The sequence below is a fragment of the Geotrypetes seraphini genome, chromosome 1, assembly GCF_902459505.1.
Source record: "Geotrypetes seraphini chromosome 1, aGeoSer1.1, whole genome shotgun sequence".
Taxonomy (NCBI): Eukaryota; Metazoa; Chordata; class Amphibia; order Gymnophiona; family Dermophiidae; genus Geotrypetes; species Geotrypetes seraphini.
The window spans coordinates 275,083,463-275,106,617 of record NC_047084.1 but is presented as its reverse complement, the minus strand read 5'-3'; the positions used below and the strand labels follow the sequence as shown (position 1 = coordinate 275,106,617).

Here is a 23,155-nt window from a genome sequence, read left to right as displayed (position 1 = left end):
CCAGCCAGTTTTTAATCCACATGAGTATTTCACCCTCGATTCCATGGTTCGCTATTTTTCAAAGTAGTCGTTCATGAGGAACCTTGTCAAACGCCTTCTGAAAATCCAGATATACAATGTCAACTGGGTCACCCTTGTCTATCTGCCTGTTTACTCCATAAAAGAACTGCAGCAAGTTCGTCAAGCAAGACCTTCCTTTGCTGAAGATGTGCTGGCTGGTCCTCATCAGATCGCGTCCATCAATGTGATCAATGATGCGGTCCTTTATCAGCGCCTCTACCATCTTTCCCGGTACCGAGGTCTGACTCACCAGTCTGTAGTTTCCCGGATCTCCCCTCGAACTTTTCTTGAAGATCAGCGTAACATTCACCACTTTCCAGTCTTCCGGAATCCTTCCCGATTTGATCAACAGATTGACTATTAGTTGAAGCAGTTAAGCTATAGCTCCTTTCAATTCCTTGATAACCCTCGGATGTATGCCATCCGGTCCCAGGATTTATCATTTTTAAGCATACCTCTTCTAGACTGACCGTCAACCCTGTCAGTTTCCTGTCTATAGCCTGTCGGCTTCTGGTATATTGTATATTCTCTTCAGTAAATACAGACACAAAAAATGTGTTCAGTTTGTCGGCGATGGCTTTGTCCTCCTTTAGCACTCCCTTTATTCCATGGTCATCCAATGGCCCCACCGCTTCCTTCACAGGTTGTTTCCCTTTAATATATCGAAAGAACGACTTGAAGTTTTTCACCTCCTTGGATATTTTTTCCTCATAGTCTCTTTTGGCCCCTCTTGGCCCCTTATGGCACCTGCTTTGGTGTTTGTGTTTTTCCAGTTTTCATCTGTTTTTGACCTTTTTCATTCCTTAAACGAAGTCTTCTTGTCTCTCATTGCTTCCTTCACCACTACGGTGAGCCACGCCGGTTCCTTGTTCCTTGTCCCCAATGCATGTCCATCTCTCCAGCCATAGGTCCGTGTCCTCTGTGCACTTCCATCTTCCTTCATCCTGGCGTTGACTTGCACCGGATTCGTCTTCTTGTGGGTTCCTGCCGCTGTTTCCAGCTCTTGCTGCTGTGTCACCCATTTCTTCCTTGTGGTTATCCTCCAGGTGGTCCTCACTCACTGTAGATGTATCTTGGCAGTTCCACTGTTGCTGGTGATTTTCCACTGCCTCCCTGTATACCTCCTTGATGAACTTCTCTAACTCCCAGACTTCTTCCTCAATGATTTCCTCGGTCTTGAAGTTTTCTGCCTCTCTCCTCCTCCTCCTTCACTGCTCGAAGCGCTTCTAGTTCCAGTATTCTGCCTTCCAGGAGTCTAACTTGTTTCTTCAGACCCTCCAGTTCATCGCATCGAGTGCATACATAAGACCGCCTCCCAGAGGTCATACATATGGCAAAAGTTAATGTGAAGGGCTTAAACACTAGTATGGTATAAATGTATTTGAATTTGATTTCTCCCTTTGGAAAGCACAGAAAATTTGATAACGTGTATTGACTCTCCCCAGACATGAAAGGCATTAATAAACATGTATTTGATTATTACACGGCTTTATCTCATGTCTTATTTGAATTCACAGAACAGTATCCCTAGCCAAGTCATATTGGGAGAGGGAGTCCATTCTGGTAATTCTTTTGGCCCCAGCCTGGCTTGAACACCCAGTAAGGCTATTCTTATGTTCTTAACACAAATGATTTCTATGCCTCAGTGCTCTTGGTACACTCCAACATTGCATTTGGTATCATATGTCCTCAGTGAGGATGAAGCTGAGGACAAATTGTTAGCAAGGATGATTGATGCATTCTCAATAGCTCCAAGACCCATGAAAACCAAAGGTTATGTCAATGAACCAGACTTCTTGGTGCCAAAAATTTGTTCATGTTGCTTTTTGTGACACAAAAACCTCTTAGAATCTGTGAAAAAAGTGGCATGCACTCATGGTAAAGCAACTTAAAAGTTTCTAGTAATTACTAAGATAGAGAACGATTGCACAAAGGCTCCACCAATAATATCACCTTATATAGTGAGGATTTTCTTTTCAGCTTCTCCTCAGAGAAAGATAACTCCAAGATATTCAATTTTTCAACAGGAGTCAGGCCTGATGTAGTATACGGAAAAGAACCATCATTGCTTCTTTCATAACATCAGAGATATCAATATATGGGCTCCTCTCTTCTTGTAGGATGAATGGAAATACCTCTCAAATTTTTCTAACAAATGGTGGAAAACTAAGTGGAAAGGTGCTCTTAGGCAAGACAGACTGAAAAGCAGAGCAGTTGATTTCTCCACTTCTTTGCAGTGTAGTAAAGGTCCCCATGAATAAGTATGACTCTAAAGTAGACAGATGGTCTTGCTAAGACTTACTTACGTGTACCTGGTCAAGCAGAACTTCAGCATCTTGACCATTAGGCCACTTATATCTATAGGAAGTCTTTTTCTTATTGTTTCCCTGGTAGCAGCTAAAGAGGGGGACAAGGTATAGATAGCAACTTAAAACAACCTGCTGCCAGAGACTTAGATGGTGAAGCAAAAAATTCATGCAATAGTTGTGAAGATAACCCCTTACATTGCTTCCAGTAGAGGACTCATTGGCATCACTGTAAATCATTGCTTGGGCATACTACGAAGCAGTCCTCGACAAACTGCTCAAAATGGTTATGTCCAAATTTCATCCAGACTCCCTTTGCTTTCTTCTAACAGAATGGAAACAGGTTTAATGCAAATGTGGTTGGCTCTATAGACAGATGTGCTTTCACGTTTACCGTATTTTTCGCTCCATAAGATGCACTTTTTTCCACCCAAAAGTGGGTGGAATCTCGGTGCATTTTATGAAGAGAAGGTGAAAAATTTTAATCCTCCACACGGCTGCAACACCCCCCCCCCCCACGCACCAGCTTTTTAAACACCGCTCGCCGCTCCCCCCGTACAATTGCAACTCCCCTCACCACAGCTGCACCACCTTTTTGCCGCACACCTTTTTAAAACAAACCCCCCCCCCCAACTGCCACTGTCGTCGCCACTACCGCTGTCTTCATCGCCGTACCTTTTTCAAGCCTGGTGGTCCAGCGTCTCCCTCCATGGCTCTGTATTATATCCTGGCAGCAGGCGCACGAGTCAAGAGCACGGCGGTCAGGCCCAAGCTTTATACGCTCCCGCTTGGGCCCACGCTGCTTTTTGAATGGCTGGCGGCAGTTCTCAAAGGACTTGTAAGAACTTCTGGCAACCATTCAGAAAATGGCGCGGGGCCAGGTGGCAACGCGGAAAGTTCGCACCTGACCTCCGGTCTCCTGCCTTGCGCGCCTGCTGCAGTACGAAGCTGTCGAGGGAGGGAAGAATTTTTAAAAGGTACCGTTTGTTTCTGGGGTTTTTTTTTTTTTTTTTTAAAAAGGTACAAAGGGAGAGATATGATTAAAAAGGTACAAGGGGGAGAGATATGATTAAAAAGGTACAAGGGGGAGAGATATGATTAAAAAGGTACAAGGGGGAGAGATATGATTAAAAAGGTACAAGGGGGAGAGATATGATTAAAAAGGTACAAGGGGGAGAGATATGATTAAAAAGGTACAAGGGGGGTTATGATTAAAAAGGTACAAAGGGGGAATATGATAAAAAAGGTACAAGGGGGGTATGATTAAAAAGGTACAAAGGGGGAATATGATAAAAAAGGTACAAAGGGGGAATATGATAAAAAAGGTACAAGGGGGTATGATTAAAAAGGTACAAGGGGGGTATGATTAAAAAGGTACAAGGGGGTATATCATTAAAAAGGGGGCTATGATAAAAAAGGGGGATGTGATAAAAAAAGGTACAAGGGGGATGATTAAAGGTACGGGGGGATGATTAAAAAAAAGTATTGGGGGTACGTGGGGGATGATTTAAGGTACTGGGGGATATGAGACTTGCCTGCCTATCACTAAGCCACTAGGTCTGCTTGTCACTAAGCCACTAGGCCTGCCTTCTCTGTGCCCTGTCCCTGCCTACCACTAAACCACCAGAGGGGGGGACAAGGTACAGAGCCTGGCACAGAGGGTGGAAAAGGTGCAGTGTAGAGTTGGGTGCAGAGCCTGGCAGGGAGAATTTGGTTCAGAATGTTTTCCTCCTCTAAATCTAGGGTGCTTAAGGAGCAAAAAATACAGTAGATTCTGGTGCTCCATTGGCACCAACATTCCCTGCAAAGAGACCTATGAACTGAAGGATTTGGTCTCCTCTTGAGCAAGTACTCTAGTGAGGTTTTGGTTTGTTTTTTCAAACTGCACAGTCCTCTATCATATCTCCTTTGCCCCAAAGAAGATCTCTTCTGGACTTTGTTAGCTGACCCCAGCCTCATACCCGCTTTAGCAATATATCTAAAGCAAAATTACTGTACTTCTTGTGCTCATGCCACTTAAAAAAAAAAGTCACTAAACACATCCTACTAGAAATTACTTAAAAACAAAAGTTCAAGTTACAAGCTTTCTGCAAATTTTGAGCTTCATATTAATTCTATTATTTAAGTAAAAAATATCCATTGTAGTATCTTTATAGAGTGCAGTGATAGTCTACAGGAGAGAATGTATGTCTTATTTTAATACCATAAAGCACAGTTACTTAACTTAACAGGTGGTATCCAGGGACAGCAGGCAGATAGTCTCACACATGGGTGACATCAATGACGGAGCCCAAGTATGAAGACTTGAAAAATAAATTGCAAATTTAAGATTTAGAAAGTTCACGATCAGCTCGTATCGCGCATGTGCGAGTGCCTACCCGCCCGATGTAGGCACGCAGTCCCTCAGTTAAGATAAGCCAGCTAAGAAGGCCAACAAGGGAAGGTAGGTGGGTTGTGAGAATATCTACCTGCTGTCTCTGGATAACACCTGTTACGGCTTTATCCCAGGACAAGCAGGCAGCATATTCTCACACATGGATGATCTCCAAGCTAACTAGAATGGGATGGTGGGAGAGTTGGCCTTTAGGAAAATAAATTTTCTAATACAGACTGGCCAAAGTGCCGATCCCGTCTGAAGAAAGACTCCAGACAATAATGTGAGGTGTGAACTGTGGACCAAGTGGTAGCTTTACAGATTTCCTCAATAGGAGTAGATCTAAGGAAAGCTACAGAAGCTGCCATAGCTTGGACTTTGTGAGCTGTGACATGACTTTCCAGGCGCAGTCCAGTCTGAGCATAGCAGAACGATATACAGGCAGCTACCCAGTTGGAAATCATTCTCTTGGAAACAGGATGCCCCAAATTATTGTCCAATAGCAAATATTCCTCTCCTTACCAAGTTGTTAGAATCCATCATATCCACTCAACTCTCATCCTACCTAGAAAGATTCTCTATTCTCCTACCCCACCATTTTGGCTTCAGACTCAACTTCAGCACCGAATCCCTTTTGGCCTCACTAATCTCTAAGGTGCAACAACTCCATTCTCGCAACAAATTCGCTGTTCTTCTACAATTCGACCTCTCCGCAGCTTTCGACATCGTCCATCACGATATCCTAATCTTCCAACTCTCCGAAATAGGCATAAGCTCCACAGTCCTAGATTGGTTCTCGAAATTCCTACGCTTCCGCTCCTACACTGTTAACATAAACGGTACCTCATCCCCCCCCCCCCCCCCGGAAGCTGATATGTGGAGTCCCGCAAGGCTCACCCCTCTCTCCTATCCTGTTCAACATCTACATGTCCTCTCTGAAACTCCTTCATCTATCCCCCCTAGAAACTCTCTACACCTACGCTGACGACATCCTCATCCTCCTCGAGACTGACTCAAACCTCGCTAAGAACATAACCGCATGTATAATGAGCCTCCAATCCTGGGCCCAATCTGTACAAATGAAACAAAATTACTTTGGCTCGGCCCATCATTAGATCATTTACCCACCTCCATCCCACTAACTTCCGGCCCCACTCTTCAGCTTGAGTTTTCAAGCAAAGTCCTAGACATCGTCATACACTCCTCCCTCTCCTTCAATGATCACCTCAACTTCTTGGTAAAAAAATGCTTCTTTAGCCTTCATATGCTGAGGAAAGTGAGATCCTGCTTTCATCATTCTCACTTCACCGTCCTTGTTCAATCCACCATCCTCTCTAGACTGGATTACTGCAACTCCATCTATATAAGCCTAACTAAGAAAAACCTACATAGACTTCAGCTAATTCAGAATGCTGCGGCTAAGCTTATTTTCGCAATAGGCAAGTTTGATCACGTCTCTCCACTCCTCTCCAAACTTCACTGGCTTCCAGTACACTCCAGAGTCCTCTTTAAATGTGCCTGCTTAGCCTTCAAGATCCTACATGGCATCCTTCCTCCCGTTATCCCACTCTTTTGGAATTCCTCAAACCCCCACTCCACCAGACCCTCCTAAAAACTAAAATTATCATTCCCCTCTATAAAAGGTATATCCTGCGCAGGAAAACTTGGAACATCCCTCCCCTTTAGAACCACAGAACTCTGGAACAACCTCTCATCCACGCTCAGAAATTCAAGCTCCTTCCAATCCTTCCGCAAACACTTGAAAACTTGGCTCTTTTCAAAAATCTAATCACCTCCCGCTCTCTGGTACCCTTGTCCCTCTCTATCTTCTTAGTTCCTCTCCTATAACCCTTCATTGTAGTTCCTTTCCTCTTAACTCAGTAAACCGTGCCGAGCTCTACGCTTGCGGAGAAGGCGCGGTATACAAACCTAAGGTTTAGTTTAGTTTATTAGGATCAAATGAGATGAAAAGTTGGGGAGATGTTCTACATGGCTTTGTCCTGTCGATGTAATAGGCCAAATCACGTTTACAGTCCAGAGTGTGCAGCACAGTTTCTCCAGCATGAGAATGAGGCTTAGGGAAAAAAAATGGAAGAACAATCGACTAAGATGAAACTCCGTGACCACTTTTGGTAGAAACTTAGGATGCGTGCGCAGAATCACTAATTATGGTGAAAAAATGTGAAGGGTGGATCTGCCACTAACGCTTGCAACTCACTGACCCTCCTGGCAGATGTGAGAGAAATGAGAAAGATAACTTTCCAGGTGAGAAACTTGAGATGAGCTGTGGCCATTGGTTCAAATGGAGGCTTCATTAATCTGGAACGAACCACATTAAGGTCCCAGACCACTGGAGGAGACTTGAGAGGTGGTTTAACATTGAAAAGTCTTGAATCTGAAGACCAAAGGATGAGCAGTAAGAGGTTTTCCCCAACTGGAATGTGAAAAGTTGTAATAGCACCGAGATGGACTCTGATAGATGTAGATTTAAGTCCAGAGTCAGACAGATGAAGAAGATAATCCAACACTCATTCCACTGACAAGGAAGTTGGATCATGATGATGGAGACACCAAGAAGAAAATCAAGTCCACTTTTGTTGATAACATTGTTGAGTGGCTGTCTTCCTGGAGGAGTCAATAATATCACAAACGGGCTGAGAAAGATGTAATTCATATGAATTCAGCCCAAGAGAAACCAAGCTGTCAAGTGTAACGGCTGCAGATTGGGATTTAGAAGAGATCCTTGATTCTGAGTAAGAAGAGTAGCAATGATTGGTAGAGGAATTGTCTCCCTGGTGCTGAGCTGAAGTAGAAAGAAGAACCAATGCTGCCAGGGCCACCAAGGATCAATGAGAACCATGGTGGCTGACTTTCGTTTGAGTTTGAACAGAGTCTTCAACAGAAGAACAGTTGGAGGGAATGCATATGGAAACAGGCCCGTCCAATCAAGAAGAAATGCATCTGCTTCCAGACGGTGAGGAGAGTAAAGTCTGGAGTAACTTGGTAATTGCAAATAAGTCCACCTGAAGAGTGCCCCATTGAGTAAAGATGATATGGAGAGTCGCAGAGTTGAGAGTCCATTCATGAGGATGAAGAATTCTGCTGAGGTTATCTGCCAGGGAATTCTTCTCCCCCTAAATGTAGACAGCCTTTAATAAAATGCTGTGAGCCGTCGCCCAAAGCCAGATTTTTTGAGCCTCCTGACATGACAGAAGAGAGCCCATGCCTCCTTGCTTGTTTATGTAGTACATTGCTATTTGATTGTCTGTGCGAAGGAGGACGACTTGAGGACTCAAGAGGTGTTGGAAAGCTTTGAGAGCATAATATATCGCTCTGAGCTCGAGGAAACTGATGTGAAATTTCCGCTCCCTGGCAGACCAATGACTTTGTGTTTGAAGGCCCTCCAGGTGCACCCCCCAGGCAAAAGGAGATGTGTCTGTCGTTATCACCTTTTGGTGGGGGGTAAGTGAAAAAGACCACCTCTGAATAGATTGGAGGAGGTCATCCACCATTGAAGCGACTGCTGAAGAGATGATGTGACAGAAATATGTTGAGAGAGACAATCTGTCGCTTGAGACCACTGAGAAGCTAGGGCCCTCTGAGGAATGAGAAGATGTAGCCTTGCGAGAGGAGTTACATGAACTGTGGAAGCCAAGTGACCCAGGAGAACCATCATGCACCTTGCAGAGATGATGTGTACCTCCAATGTCTGTTGACAGAGGATGAGAAGATTGTTCAGGCGCTCTGGAGTGAGCAATGCTCTCATTGTAGTAGTATTGAAGATAGCCCCAATGAACTGAAGTCACTACTTCAGAATTAGGTGAGATTTGGGGAAATTGACTTTGAATCCCAAAATTTGTAGGAAGGCAATGGTCTGAGATTTTGCCAGAGCTACCTCCTGAGATGACACCACTTTGATCAACCAATCGTCCAGGTAAGGAAAGACTTGAAGACCATGGGATCATTGAAATACGGCCACAACGATCAGGCACTTCGTGAAGACTCTGGGAGAATATGCCAGGCCGAAAGGAAGAACCTTGTATTGGTAATGACATTCATTCACCTGAAAACGAAGGTACTTGCGGGAAGCCTGATGAATTGGTATATGCTTGTAGGCTTCTTTGAGATCCAGAGAGCATAGCCAGTCATTCTGATCCAGAAATGGATACAGAAGGGCAAGGGAGAGCATCAGGAATTTCTCTTAGACTAGAAATTTGTTGAGATCTCTTGAGAACTAGAATGGGTTGTATACCTCCGGTCTTTTTCAGAATTAAAAAATAACGGTAGGAGAATCCCTGACCCTGCTGAGATAAAGGAACCTCTTCGATGGCATTGAGAAGGAAGAGGGATTGAATCTCCTGAATGAGAAGAGAAGACTGTCTCGGGACTGAAATAAACTCTTGGAGGATGATCCAGAGGTAGGGTATGAAAATGGAGGGCATACCCCTGACGAATGATGTCTAGAACCCAGAAATTTGTGGTGATAAGCTCCCAACGATTTAAGTAATGTTGAAGCTGCCCTCCGATCGTTAACATAGCGGTTGGAGAATGGGAACTGTGGCTATGCTCCTGAGGAACACGTCAAAAAGGCTGTATGGGCTTCTGTTGAGCAGCCTGTTTAGATTGCTGATGTGGTTGCTGCTTTTGCTTCCTAGGTTGAGAAGGAGCAGGAGGAGCAGGCTTAGCCGAAAACCTGCGCTGGTACGAAGAAGCTGGCTTGAAAGTAAGGGGTAGTTAAGGCTTCTTCTTTGGTTTAACCAAAGTGTCCCATCTGGTCTCATGAGCGGATAGTGTTTGAGTAGTCGTATCTATTGATGGACCAAAAAGCTCATCTTCTGGACAGGGAGCATTGGCCAAGCAGTCCTGGTGATTTACATCAAGTTCAGAAACACGAAACCAGGCAAGGCATCTCATGGCCACTGACATGGTTGCTGCTTGTGATGTAAGTTCAAAAGTATCTTAAGTAGTGCGAACCATATAGTTCCGCAATTGAAAAGTGGAAGCAATGAGTTGTTGAAATCTCGATTGTTTACGAGATGGAATATGCTTGACCAAATATTTCAGTTAAAACGAAAAATAGAAATTATAATTACCAGCTCTGTTGGTCAACATTGCATTCTGGTAAAGACGCTTACCATACTTGTCCATTGCTCTACCTTCTCTACCAGTGTCGATGTGGCCATAATTTGAGTTGGAACTAACATTTGAAAATGCTCACCCAAATTTCTTCCAAAGCAAATTGTCAATCTTTTGCTTGAGGGAGAGCACCGGTACCGCAGGCTTTTTCACTGGTACCACTTCGGTCTGGCCCGGTGATGAGGAGGCCAATGTCAAGGCACTCACCGAAATTGGGACTGGGTGCTTACGGGACTTTTTCAAAGTCGACATGACTCAACTCAATGCCACTTTGACATGAGTCCCAGATGGGGTAGGGGAAGGCTTCTTAGCTGGCTTACCCACTGGATGTTGCGACACCAGAGATGTTTCTGCTGGTGTCAATAGTGATGTCGACTCCCCCTCCATAGCGACACCGTACAAATGTTGTTGTTGAAGAATGCGGTTTTTCAAAGTCCTTTTTTGAAGTGATGAATGAGTACAGGATTCTCGACGGTGCTCAGGACTTAGACAATGGTGATACCAGTGATGTGGGTAAGTCACAGAGTTGGGCTGAACACAGTGACTGCACTTCTTGAATCGCATCTGTAGGCGTGACAGCGATAGGAAGACTACCTCGGCGAAATCAGAGGCCAAGGTGGTACAACAGGCCCTGCTGGGCCAAAAATCCACAAGGGATAAAAAATTTTTTTTTTTTTTAACTGAAGTAACACTAACAAAAAGAAAAGAACACGAAAATGACTAAAAAGTCACCAACGTGGGAAGGCAAAAAAGTTTTCAATGGCTGTTGAAATGCGTCTTCTTAGCTCCGCAGAAACTGAGGGACCACATGCCTATGTCAGGTGGGAAGGCACTCGCGCATGAACGGTGCTGGCTGATTGCAAACTTTCTAAAACTTAAAAGTTGTGATTCACTTTTCAAGTGTCCGTACCAGAGCTCCATCAGTGACATCACCCATGTGTGAGAATATGTTGCCTGCTTATCCTGGGATTCCAAATCACTGAGTGAAAAGCAATAAGTAGGTTAACACCCCATTTTATGAATGTTCTCTTTAATTTTGTGCTCACTGAACACCTAAACATATTGGGTTTTAGCTAAAAAGATCTGCAGAACATTTATGTGTTATGCCTATGCAGAATTTTTTCTATCAATGCTGGTATTGCTCACCTTGTAACAAGCGACTCTCATCCAAATTCTTTTTAATCAAAGCTTGAATTTCTTCATTGACATTCCGATTATCCAAAAGAGAATGCCTCAGACTCTCCACTTTCTAAAGAAATTAAACACCATCATTAAGAATAAATTTTAAAATAATCAGGTTTTCATACACAAATTTATGATCCAAGAACACGTCTCCAAATGATTTTTGAATTAACTATAAAGTTCCTTTTGGCACAATGAATATCCCCTTCACTTGCCCAACTGTTCATATGTAGCTCAATTTGTTAGTAAGATGAGCATTCATTAACTGTTCTTATGCAGGTTTATAGCTCTGTTGTCAATGCCTACACACAAGAACATCAAAGCCACATACCAGTATGCGTCTGCTGTAAAGTAGAACTGCTTATCTATCATTAGTAACCTCCATTGAAAGCAAGATAAATAGTCCCACATGCAAGTCAAGTCAACACACATTACACTGACTTGAGCTACCCCTACTACACATACAATGTTAACCCTGCAGATATTTGGAGGGTCCTGTCAAGCACTAGTCAGCCTCACCTGTGCACAAGACCCTACAATGGCAACCACCTACCTACTAAGTGAATTCCTGTATGCCTCTGGACAAACACCCTGCTCTTACCTGGTGAGCTCTAGGGACACACACAAAACCAGTTGCCCCAGAAATGTACCTACAAACCAAACATTTAAAAAACATGCTAGATCACTGCCAAGTCAGAGATAAAAGCTAGACAACATAAGAAAATTTTTTAAAACATAACTATCACTAGTTAAACAAGTTTCACTATACATAGCAGTTCTGTGCCAAGGAACTGACTACCTCTGCACCCCAAGCCAAGACTGGACAGTTCTAGTTAATTTTGGTACAGTATAACCCAGTGATTCCCAACCCTGTCCTGGAGGAACACCAGGCCAATCGGGTTTTCAGGCTAGCCCTAATGAATATGCATGAGAGAGATTTGCATATGATGGAAGTGATAGGCATGCAAATTTGCTTCATGCATATTCATTAGGGCTAGCCTGAAAACCCGATTGGCCTGGTGTTCCTCCAGGACAGGGTTGGGAACCACTGGTATAACCAATAGCAGCCTAGGGCACTGAGTTTCTGCCCAATCATAATACAATTCCTGGAGTTACCGGGAAACAAGCCAAAGTTTGGTTCTACATTAGTGTTGCAATACATAACAGGAAATTAGATCTTAATTGCAAATTTACTTTTCTTTAGTCCCTCTAGACCAGCATAGATGGAGACTGGTAATATGTTGCGTTTCAAGTGATCCTATAAGTGGGCTGTGCAATCCCCTGAAAGTCAACCTACAAATAGCAATGCAGAACCCTATGTCCTAGACCAGGGCTGCCCAATTCCGATCCTCGAGATCTACTGGCAGGCCAGGTCTTCAGGATATCCACAATGTATATGCATGAGAGGGATTTACATACCAAGAAGGCGGTGCAGGCAAATCTCTCTCATGCATATTCATTGTGGACATCCTGAAAACCTGGCCTGCCAGTAGTTCTCGAGGACTGGAATTGGTCAGCCCTGTCCTAGACACTATTGCAGCACAGACCTATCTTCCTCAAAACAGACATCAGTCCATTATTACTCTGGCAAATCACTTCAAGCAGTCTTCAGCCCTGCCAGCCCATACTGTTCTACATCTCTTAGGTCACATGGCAGCCTCGATCAATCTGGTGCCAAATGCAAAGCTTCTTATGAGACCTTTACAGTGGCACCTAAGGTTACACTGTGATCAAAGGCATCAACCTCTCAACAAGATGATTCCACTTCCAGCAAAGATTCCCTACTTTGGTGGATTTCCTCTCCATCCCTACAGGAAGGCTGCCTCTTTCAACCTCTGCCGCCGCCTCTTCTCACTATAATGACAAACGTTTCCAATCAAGCACATCTCGACCATTTGCGGATCCAAGGGCAATGGTTGACAAGCAAACAATTCCTGCACATCAATCATCTCGAGCTGTGGGCAGTGTATTATGCACTCCACGCTTTCCACCCTTGGATTTGCTGAAAACGCATTCCTCTACAGAGAATTAGGTAACGATGTTTTATATAAACAAACAGAGAGGATCAGGCTCTCTTCCACTCTGCAGAGAAGCTTACTACCTGTGGACCTATGCTTTGACTCTACGGGTCCATCTACAAGCGGTATACATTCCAGGAGAACACAATACATATCCTCGCAGATTCTCTGAGCAGGAAACTCGACCCTCACGAGTGGTCTCTCCATCTGACTATCCTGACACAAATATTTCATCTCTGGGGAACTACACCTCAGTGGATCTCTTCGCTTCCCAGTTCAATGCCAAATGCAGCAGCTTCTGCTCCCTTCAACCAGCACCTCAAGCAATAAGCAAGAGATGCTTTTTTCATTCACTGGGGTCATGGCCTCCTCTATGCTTTCCTGCCATTTCCTCTCATCTCCAAGGTACTTCAGAAAGTCTCCAGCGACTCAGTTCACATCATCCTCGAAGTTACAAACTGAAATTGCTCGCACAGCACCACAAACCTCAGGAAGTGACGGCAAGGGAGGCAAATGGCAATGTGCAGATATGCCTCTGTGAGGTCCAGAGAAGTGATAAACTTCCCCAGCTGCACTGCCATCACAGAACACAGAGTTTCCATCTGGAAATGCTGGACCTGTAAGAATTGATTGACTCGCTTTGAAGTTGATACGGGACGGAAGGATCCCTCCTTTTTTTTGTATGATAAACTAGATAAGAATACCTGCCCATACTACAGTCTAATAGTGGAACTGCAACCACTGCCCCTAAGTCTCTCATAAGAGAGAGGGTGGTGAGAACCAACTCCCACTTGGCACGAGAAGCAAGGGAACTCCACAAAGGAATCGATGACAGGGGAGGAAAAGTCTAGCTTGTATCCACCCCAAACAATATCCAGGACCCACAGGTCTAAAATGACTGACGTACTCCCCATAAAAGAGAAACAGCAGTCCCCCTATTCAAAATGGCTGGTGCAGAGTAGGCTACCCACCCATCATTGGGCAGTACGGGAACTGGCTGACAAGACGAGTGGACTGGGACCCGGACCTCTTTAAGGTACGAAAGGAAGGCTTCAGCAGGAATCTGAACTGCTGAAAAAAGTGCGAGATTTGACTGGACAGGATCTCTTGGAGTCCCAGAATCGAGCCCTACTGAACGTTTGACAGGCTTGGTTTCTCTGCCGGTCCTCCTGGAGTTGCTGAGGCATGGCTTCCCCCAGGTCTTTGACAATCTATTACAACTCCTCTGCAAAGAGAAAAGTTTATCTTTAAAGGGAAGCTTAATCAACCGCTTAGTTCAAGGGTGTCAAAGTCCCTCTTCGAGGGCTGCAATCTAGTTGGGTTTTCAGGATTTCCCCAATGAATATGCATGAAATCTATTAGCATACAATGAAAGCAGTGCATGCAAATAGATCTCATGCATATTCATTGGGGAAATCCCAAGAACCCAAATGGATTGCGGCCCTTGAGGATGGACTTTGACACCCCTGGCTTAGCTGAAGCCCGGACAAGATCATACAGAGAGAACATAAGAATTGTCATACTGGGACAGACTGAAGAACCATCAAGCCCAGTATCCTATTTCCAACAATGGCCAACCCAGGTCCCAAGTACCTAGCAAGATCCCAAGTAATAAAACAGATTTTATGCTGCTTGTCCTAGGATTAAGCAGTGGATTTCCCCAAGCCATCTCAATAATGGCCTATGGACTTCTCTTTTAGGAAATTATCCACACCTTTTTAAAAACCTGCTAACCTGATTTCACCACATTCTCTGATGACGAATTCCAGAGTTTAATTTCAAGTTGCATAAAGAAATTTTCTCTCCAGTTTGTTTTAAATCTTAGTAGCTTCATCGCATGCCCCCTAGTCCTAGTATATATGGAAAGAGTAAACAATTGTTTGCGTGTGTCTCTGCATTTGAGTGCGTACATGTGTGTGTAAGACAGAGCCAGGCATGTTTTCTTTTTCACTTGGAGGGCAATTAATCCCCAAACCCTAGGCAATTCAACAGATCTTAAACCTTAGACCTTAAACCTAAACCCAAACATGTTGGGTACATGGACATTGTTATCAGATTCACAGTTCCACTATTATCCTGTTTCCCCCAAAATAAGACCTATCCCAAAAATAAGCCCTAGCATGATTTTTAAAGATACTCCTAATATAAGCCCTACCCCCAAAATAAGCCCTAGTTAGGATCAACCCCCAAATCCCCCCCCTCAATGTCCCCGACTCCATCCCTGACACTAGTACTGCCCAGTTCGCTGAAAAAATTGAAATTGTCAATTCAGCAACCCCCACCCCAATGATACCTGACATACCTCAGGCCTTCAAAAATAGCAGCGGCGGCAGCTGCTTCTTGGCCTTCCCTCTGCCATGTCACTGATGATATCATCAGTGATGCAGCAAAGGGAAGGCCCTGGTGGGGAATGCAAAGCAGCCTCTTCAGAGCACTTCCACCGCTGCTATTTTTGGAGGCCTCAGAGCGGAAGTATGTCAGTCTCATGATGGGAGGACAGTCAGGTTTTGCTGCACAGGGAGATGCGAGGGAGGGATAGAAAGATGCTGCACAAGGGGATGGGTGAGAGGGGAGGAATGCTGAACATTGTGGGGGGATGGGAGAAAGGAAAGAGAAAGAATTGGGGTGGAAGAGAGGGAGAGATGATTGTTGTACATGAAAAAAAAAATAAGCCCCAAATGCCTTTTTTGGACCCAAAATTAAGACAGTCTTATTTTCGGGAAACACAGTACTTATGGTTGCTTTTAATAAAGTAGGCTTAAATCATGTGCTGCACTTTTTGCTGATTATAGCTATAACCTTAAAACATTTATTGTGTTATAAGGTTCACTCTTCTATTTTATTTATTTTTCTGGAAGGGGTTGGGACACTAAAGGATTTAAAATTGAACAAAAGTTTCATAAACTTTAAAATTATGCACCCTGTGACATCTCTGAATATATCAGGCCAAAAACACATTACATGAAACAAATTCTGAACGTTACCTGAAGAGGTTTTAAAAGCTCTTGAGAAATAAACACTCTGCAGTTCTCACCAAGGAACTGTACTGAAGTAATGGATCCCAGCCCAACCTTGTCTACCAAACATCTATACATCTGAAACAAAAGAAACAATCATTATTAAATGGACTAAAACGATGTAAGACCGGGGAGGGGGCTTTGTGGGGAATGGGAAGGAGGGTGATTGTGGTCACATATATAATAGTGCTAATCTGTTACTATGTTTAATTGGGTAAGTGTCATTCTGTACCTGAGCATATATTTTAAGTGTTATGTAGGCATTTTCTCAATAAAATGTTATTACAAAATAAAAAAAATAAAAATCTTCCCATCTCTCCCTACAATATCAAAGCAAGTATATATATAAAAACAATGCACAAGTCATTTAACAGCCTTCCTGTCAAAAATGCAACTATTAAACTTAAAGGAGTGACAGATTTACTCAAATCACAAGATGGTATATTATGGTACTTATTTTCAAAACAGAAAAAATAATTTCAAGAAAATTTGGCAACCATTGACAAAATATTCTAGTGATTAGTTTTCTTAGCACAATGATAAAAATTATATATGATTGGGGTGGGATTTGATTAACTTATTGGAAACATATTATATAAAAAGGGAGAGGGATTTATATTTTTATGTTATTGTATAATCTTTATCATATTATATTTTAAATACTATGAATTATTAATGATAATATTCTAGAAATGTAATAATTAATAATAATTTTTATGATTCAAATATTGTATGAATGGAAAATCTATAAATAAAAATTAAAAAAAAAAAAAAAAAAACAGAAAAAATGTCCACAAAGTGGAATAAAGGGGCAGATGGATGTTTATCTTGCCAAACCTTCCAATTCATTATTTTTTTAAACCTATTTTGTAGACTGATTTCTATGCTGTTTATCCGAGGTGTACTTAAATCTGAAGGTGGCGTGATTTGGACAGGACTAGGGCTTATCATTTGAAAACTTTTATGCAGTAATCAAATATTTTCAAATACATCCAGGGAACAAATTTGACATTTGAGGCTAGACCTGTTTTAACATTGAATATGCACCAAAATGGTGCTTAAACTGACCAGATAACCACTGGTGGGATGAAATCATGACCTCCCCCACAGTCCTCCAGCCCCCTCCCACCCCCAAAGATGTGAATGAAACAATATATACCTGCCTGTGTATGACAGCTTCAGATGTTATAACCAGTCCCAGTACAGTGGTTTCCTGAAGTAGCCAAGTAAGCGGTGTAGAAAACCACAGAGATGAGAACTGGGGCCCATATCCCACTCTAACTACTACATTTATGGTGGAATATGTGAATCTTCTACAATCCACCTTAATCAATAGAAGTATCAATAGACGTTTCGTCAGCCGAAAGCCTGAAGTCATAATGCCATTGTACAGGGCCATGGTGAGACCTCATCTGGAGCACTGTGTGCAATTCTGGACACATTACAGTAAAGAGGTGCGCAGAATTGAATCGGTTCAGCGGACGGCCACCAGGATGATCTCAGGGCTCAAGGGTCTCTCGTACGAAGAGACACTGAACAAATTGCAGCTCTACACTCTCGAGGAACGTAGGGAGAGGGGAGACATGATTGAAACATTTAAGTACCTCACGGGACATGTCGAAGTGGAAGATGATATTTTCTTTCTCAAGGGACCCTCGGCCACAAGAGGGCACCCGCTCAAACTCAGGGGCAGAAAATTTCATGGCGACATCAAAAAGTATTTCTTCACAGAGAGAGTGGTTGATCATTGGAACAAGCTTCCAGTGCAGGTGATCGAGGCAGACAGCGTGCCAGACTTTAAGAATAAATGGGATACCCGTGTGGGATCCCTACGAGGGTCAAGATAAGAAAATTGGGTCATTAGGGCATAGACAGGGGGTGGGTAAGCAGAGTGGGCAGACTTGATGGGCTGTAGCCCTTTTCTGCCGTCATCTTCTATGTTTCTATGTTTACCTAAATACAGGCGACACCTTATACCCTTCAGAACTCTTTCTAATCTTAAACCTCCTTCCTTACCAGACCTACTCAGTCTTCCAATCAATCAACGCCCCTAATAATCCAACAGAGAGCCTCCCATCTTCAATTCTAAAAAATTTTTTTCCTATTTTCGGCCCATTCATTTTAGAAATGATAACAAGAAGTCTTACTTCTAATCTTATCCCCAAAAGCTTGGAAATTAGCTTTAGTTTTCCCAAAACTAAAAAACTCAAATCTAGACAAACAGTCAGCAAACTTTCATCCTATCGCCAACCTTCCACTCATCACTAAACTCAGGGATAAAGTAGTACTGAACCAGCTTACCGATTTCCTTGACAAAACCAAAGCTCTTCACCATACCAAATCGGTTTCCGCACCAACTATTCCACAGAATTATCTCTACTTGCTCTTCTCTACTATACACTACTTCCATGACCATCGAAAATCTGTCCTTCTTATCTCTCTAGACTTGTCAGCTGCTTTCGACACTGTCGATCATCACCACCTCATTGATTGCCTTAAGAACTGTGGTATCACAGGCTCGGCTCTCTTATGGTTCACTTCCTACTTCAAAGACCGTAATTTCAAAGTCTACTTGAAAGAGAAAATCTCATCTCCTATTACTCAAACTTTTGGTGTTCCTCAAGGCTCTATTCTTTCTCCTTTACTTTTCAATATTTTTCTTGCCTCTCTTACCACTCTAGCTCAGTCCATTGGCTTCACTATCTTTGCTTACGTAGACGACATTCAACTTCTTCACCCTGTTGATCCTTCCAATAATTGCGAAATACAAAAAATAAATACTAAACTTGACAAAATCAGCAATTTGTTCCACATAAATAAACTTTCCCTCAACATCAATAAATCCTGCGGTATACTCTTCCCGATCAGGAACAATGAAATGATACATGGACAAATCTCTATTAAATCTTGCACGGTAAAAATGGAATCAAAAATAAAATTACTCGGAGTTATTCTAGACAAAGATTTAACCTTCCATGACCAAATAAGCTCCGTCGTAAAAAGCTGTTTCCACAAACTTTGGCTCATTCATTCTTTAACCTCAATTCTTGAAACTGATGCTATCACAACCCTTATTAACTCACTGGTCATTTCTCATTTAGATTACTGAAATTCCCTATATAATGGAATTACTCAAAAAGAATTACGTCGTCTACAGCTCATTCAAAATACGGCAATCAAACTTATCAATAAGGTTGGAAAATATGATCATGTCACCTCTCTTCTGCGAGAAGCACATTGGCTACCCATAACCCACCATATCACTTATAAAACTTTACTGCTGGTTTTCAAAATCAAACTTTCACGTCTCCCATCTTTTCTTGATAAACTCGTCATCCCCTTTTGCTCTTCGCAGACCCTTAGATTGGCTGACCAGAATTTATTGACTATACCTTCCATCAAAGAATTCTATTATACTAGAAATACTAATATTTCTGTCGTAGCTCCAACTTTATGGAATGTCATGCCACTTCAACTCCGCTTCGAAAACTCCCTCGACAAATTCAAGACTAAACTAAAAACGTTCTTATTCCAAGACGCATACCACAGCATCTAAATATTTCCTTTCCAACAGCATAGCAGTATATTACACGAACTGCTTTTAAGAAGCGATCCCCATTCCTGGTGTTTTATTCTCCCCCTCTTCCCTTTAATTATTTGTTTTTAATGATGTAATTATTAACTTCCCCCCATTACCTTCAAATTCATGTTTGTATTTATAATTTATCTAATTAATATTCACATTTCCCCCTCCAAACCCCCTCCAAAAAATGTATTTTAACCTTTTTTAGCTTTGTAAACCGGCCAGGTGCACGTATATTAAAATTTAATTAAACTTTAAACCTGCAGGCATAAGGGCTACTGTTGTGGTGTACAGTTGGATACAGTAAATTTTGGGCAAATTTTGGAGGGCTCAGCATACAATATAAGGGGTTCTAGTGAGATATGTTCCTGGGACTTTGTAAGTGAAGATCACTGCAGTGCTCCCTAGGGTGCCCCACTGCTCTGCTGGGATGTGTGTGTGGCCTGTCTATTAAAAATGCTGGCCCCCCTCCTACATCCCAAAGACTTCTTTTGTGTGCATTTCTTTTGGACTTTTTTTTTTAAATGGATCAAAAATATACACACACCGTGAACAAAAATCTTAGAAATTGATATTTTCTAAACAGAAGGAGACAGTTTTCTGTTTCCAATATGGTCATTTCGCTACTGGATTTTTGTGCGCATTTCGCAAAACATCCAAACTTGGATTTAGACATCATATGAAAAATGTTTGGAGTCCTTAAGAGGGTTTTGTATAACAATATGTGTAATGGAATGATTGAAGTGCCAGACATAGGGAGATAGGGAGATAGGGAGGGACAGGAAGATAATGACATTTTCTCATTATGAATTTCTAATGTATGTTTACACATATTTATAGTATTTGTGTGTTGTATTTTCAAGTTTTATTAAAATTTCTTATACTGCTCAAATAAACATCTTTTTACAAAAAAAGACAGAAATGTAGGTTAAAACTTTACAAAATAGACCTCATGGAGAGTTAGGACAAATAATATACAAACTTAAGACAAACAGGAACAAGAGGGAAAAATGAGACAAACTACAATAATCAGAGGAAAGTGAACATAAGATGTTAAAACTTAATAAACTAAAAAAAAAAAAAAAATATGCCCTTCCTTTTTTTTTTTTTTTTTCCAGTTCAATAATTTTTATTAAGTATTTTAAAGGATACAAGAATCATTTAAAGTACATAGAAACAAAATAAAGCTTTCTGTATATAAAATATATAAATCTATGTTTAACTGTATAGGAGCAAAGGCTCCAATTATTAAAAATGTATGTAAGGGATATATAAGATAAAGATGAGAGAGAGCAGTAAAGAAAAAGGAAAGAAAAATGAAAGAGAGAAGAGAGGAGAAGAAAAGGATAACAGGAGTGTCTAAGAAGATGAGCGTACATAGGAATCTAAGAATGACCATGGAGATTTGTTGTATTTCAAGTTCATGCAGGTTCGGAATGTAACTCTCTTCTCATATGCATAGGATTCAAATCTATGATACATACTCAGAGAGTTCCACCAAAAGGTATAATCTAATAGCGAGGGTGATTTCCAATTTTTTAGAATGTGCATGAGAGCAGTCACCAACATGGTATCAATGAGTTTAGGTGGACAATTTGATTGTGTGAAACATGGGTGTTGAGAGCGAAGGATTACAATGTCTATAGAGATTTCTTCTGAGCAGTTAGTAATAGATTGTATGGTGTTCCAGACGTAGGTCCAAAAAGAGCGGACTAGAGTACAATGAAATAACATATGATCAAGAGTTCCTTCCTCTTTTAAACAGTTCCAGCAAACAGAGTCTTGCTTTAAGTTAGCTTTCCACATGCGAAGTGGGGTCCATATTGCCTGCCACATAAGAAAGTACATTGATTGTGATACTCTAGAACACAGTTCTTCAACCGCCGGTCCGCGGACCGGTGCCGGTCCGCAAAAAAATCTTGCCGGTCCGCGAAGGATTCTATCCCCGCCGCAACGAAAGGCCGGCGTCAGCTGACTTGCAACTTCCTGTTGCAGTCGCGGTGCCGGGACTCCTGCCTTCGCCGGGACTCCTGCCTTCCACCGCGTTTGCCTCCTGCCTTGTCTCCGCACCTCCAGACCAGCAGCGGCAGCTCTGTATATTTTTAACTTCGGCACAGAGCTGCCCCTAATCAATAGTTTAGCGCGGTTTCATGAGGCAGCTTCGGGGCCTTTGCTAGGCCGGCCCACATCGCATCATCGAAGCGGGCCGGCCTAGCAAAGGCCCCGAAGCTGCCTCATGAAACCGCGCTAAACTATTGATTAGGGGCAGCTCTGTGCCGAAGTTAAAAATATACAGAGCTGCCGCTGCTGGTCTGGATTCTTGGGTCACTGAAGGAGGGCAAAGAGCAGCTGTCCTGAAGGTTTCCCTTCCTCTCGCCTTTGCAGGTCCCTTTTTTCCACCTTTTTTTTTTCTTCTTCAAACGGCAACGGGCCCCAGCATCGACATCAATCAAGTAAGTTCCACTGTTCCTTGCAAGCGGTTCTGCTCGGCCAAAGCTTCCCCTCTGACATGAGCCACCTCAGGGGAAAGAAAGTGACCCGCAAAGGTGAGGGGAAGGGGGGCAGATGATGGAAGTTGGGGGGGGAGAGAGAAGGGGCAGATGATGGAATGGAGGAGATGAGAAAGAGAAGGGGACAGATGATGGAAGTGAGAAGAAGGGAGAGAGAGCAGAAGGCAGATGGATGTCAGTTGAGAGGGGAGAGCAGATGCTGAATGGAAGTGGGGAAAGAACACATACTGGATGGAAGGAGATAAATAAAGGGGGAAGAAAATAGTAAGATAATGGAGGGGTGAGGGAAAGGGGTGACAAGCTGTGGGTAGACACAGTGAAAAGAGGGAAACAGGACTAAATAGTAAGAAATAATTTAATTTAGATGGAGGCAGAAAATAGAGAAGGAAGACCAGAGAAGAAAAGAGAAGAGAGAGCAGAGAACAATATCAGATCTGAGTGGAGGAAATGAGAAGAGAGATGCTAAAAATCACAGGGGGGAGGGAAGGACAGAGATGCCAGACCATGAGGGGAACAGAAGGAAGATGATGTATGCCAGACCAAATTGGGGGGGGGGGGGGGGAGCAGGAGGATAGATGGAAGGGGCAGATGCTGGACTGAAGAGACAGAGAAGGTTATCATGCCGCTGTACCGGGCCATGGTATGCCCTCATCTGGAGTACTGTGTCCAGCACTGGTCACCGTACATGAAGAAGGACATGGTACTACTCGAAAGGGTACAGAGAAGAGCGACTAAGACGGTTAAGGGGTTGGAGGAGCTGCCGTACAGCGAAAGATTAGAGAAACTGGGCCTCTTCTCCCTCGAACAGAGGAGATTAAGACGGGACATGATCGAAACATTCAAGATACTGAAGGGAATAGACTTGGTAGATAAAAACACTATTCACCCTCTCCAAGGTAGGGAGAACGAGAGGGCACTCTCTAAAGTTGAAAGGGGGTAGATTCTGTACAAACGTAAGGAAGTTCTTCT

At 42.7% G+C, this 23,155-nt stretch overlaps 1 protein-coding gene across 2 annotated transcripts in view; it reads right to left on the bottom strand.

The window, feature by feature from the left end:
* Positions 1 to 23,155, bottom strand: part of KDM3A (lysine demethylase 3A) — a 245,220-nt gene that overhangs the window by 186,056 nt on the left and 36,009 nt on the right. For both annotated transcript variants that reach the window (XM_033952017.1, XM_033952026.1), the window contains exons 3-4: positions 16,061 to 16,171; positions 11,023 to 11,125 (exon numbers count right to left, since the gene is read on the bottom strand). In XM_033952017.1, the coding sequence (XP_033807908.1) occupies positions 11,023 to 11,125; positions 16,061 to 16,171 (214 nt within the window). The remainder of the gene's footprint in view (positions 1 to 11,022; positions 11,126 to 16,060; positions 16,172 to 23,155) is intronic.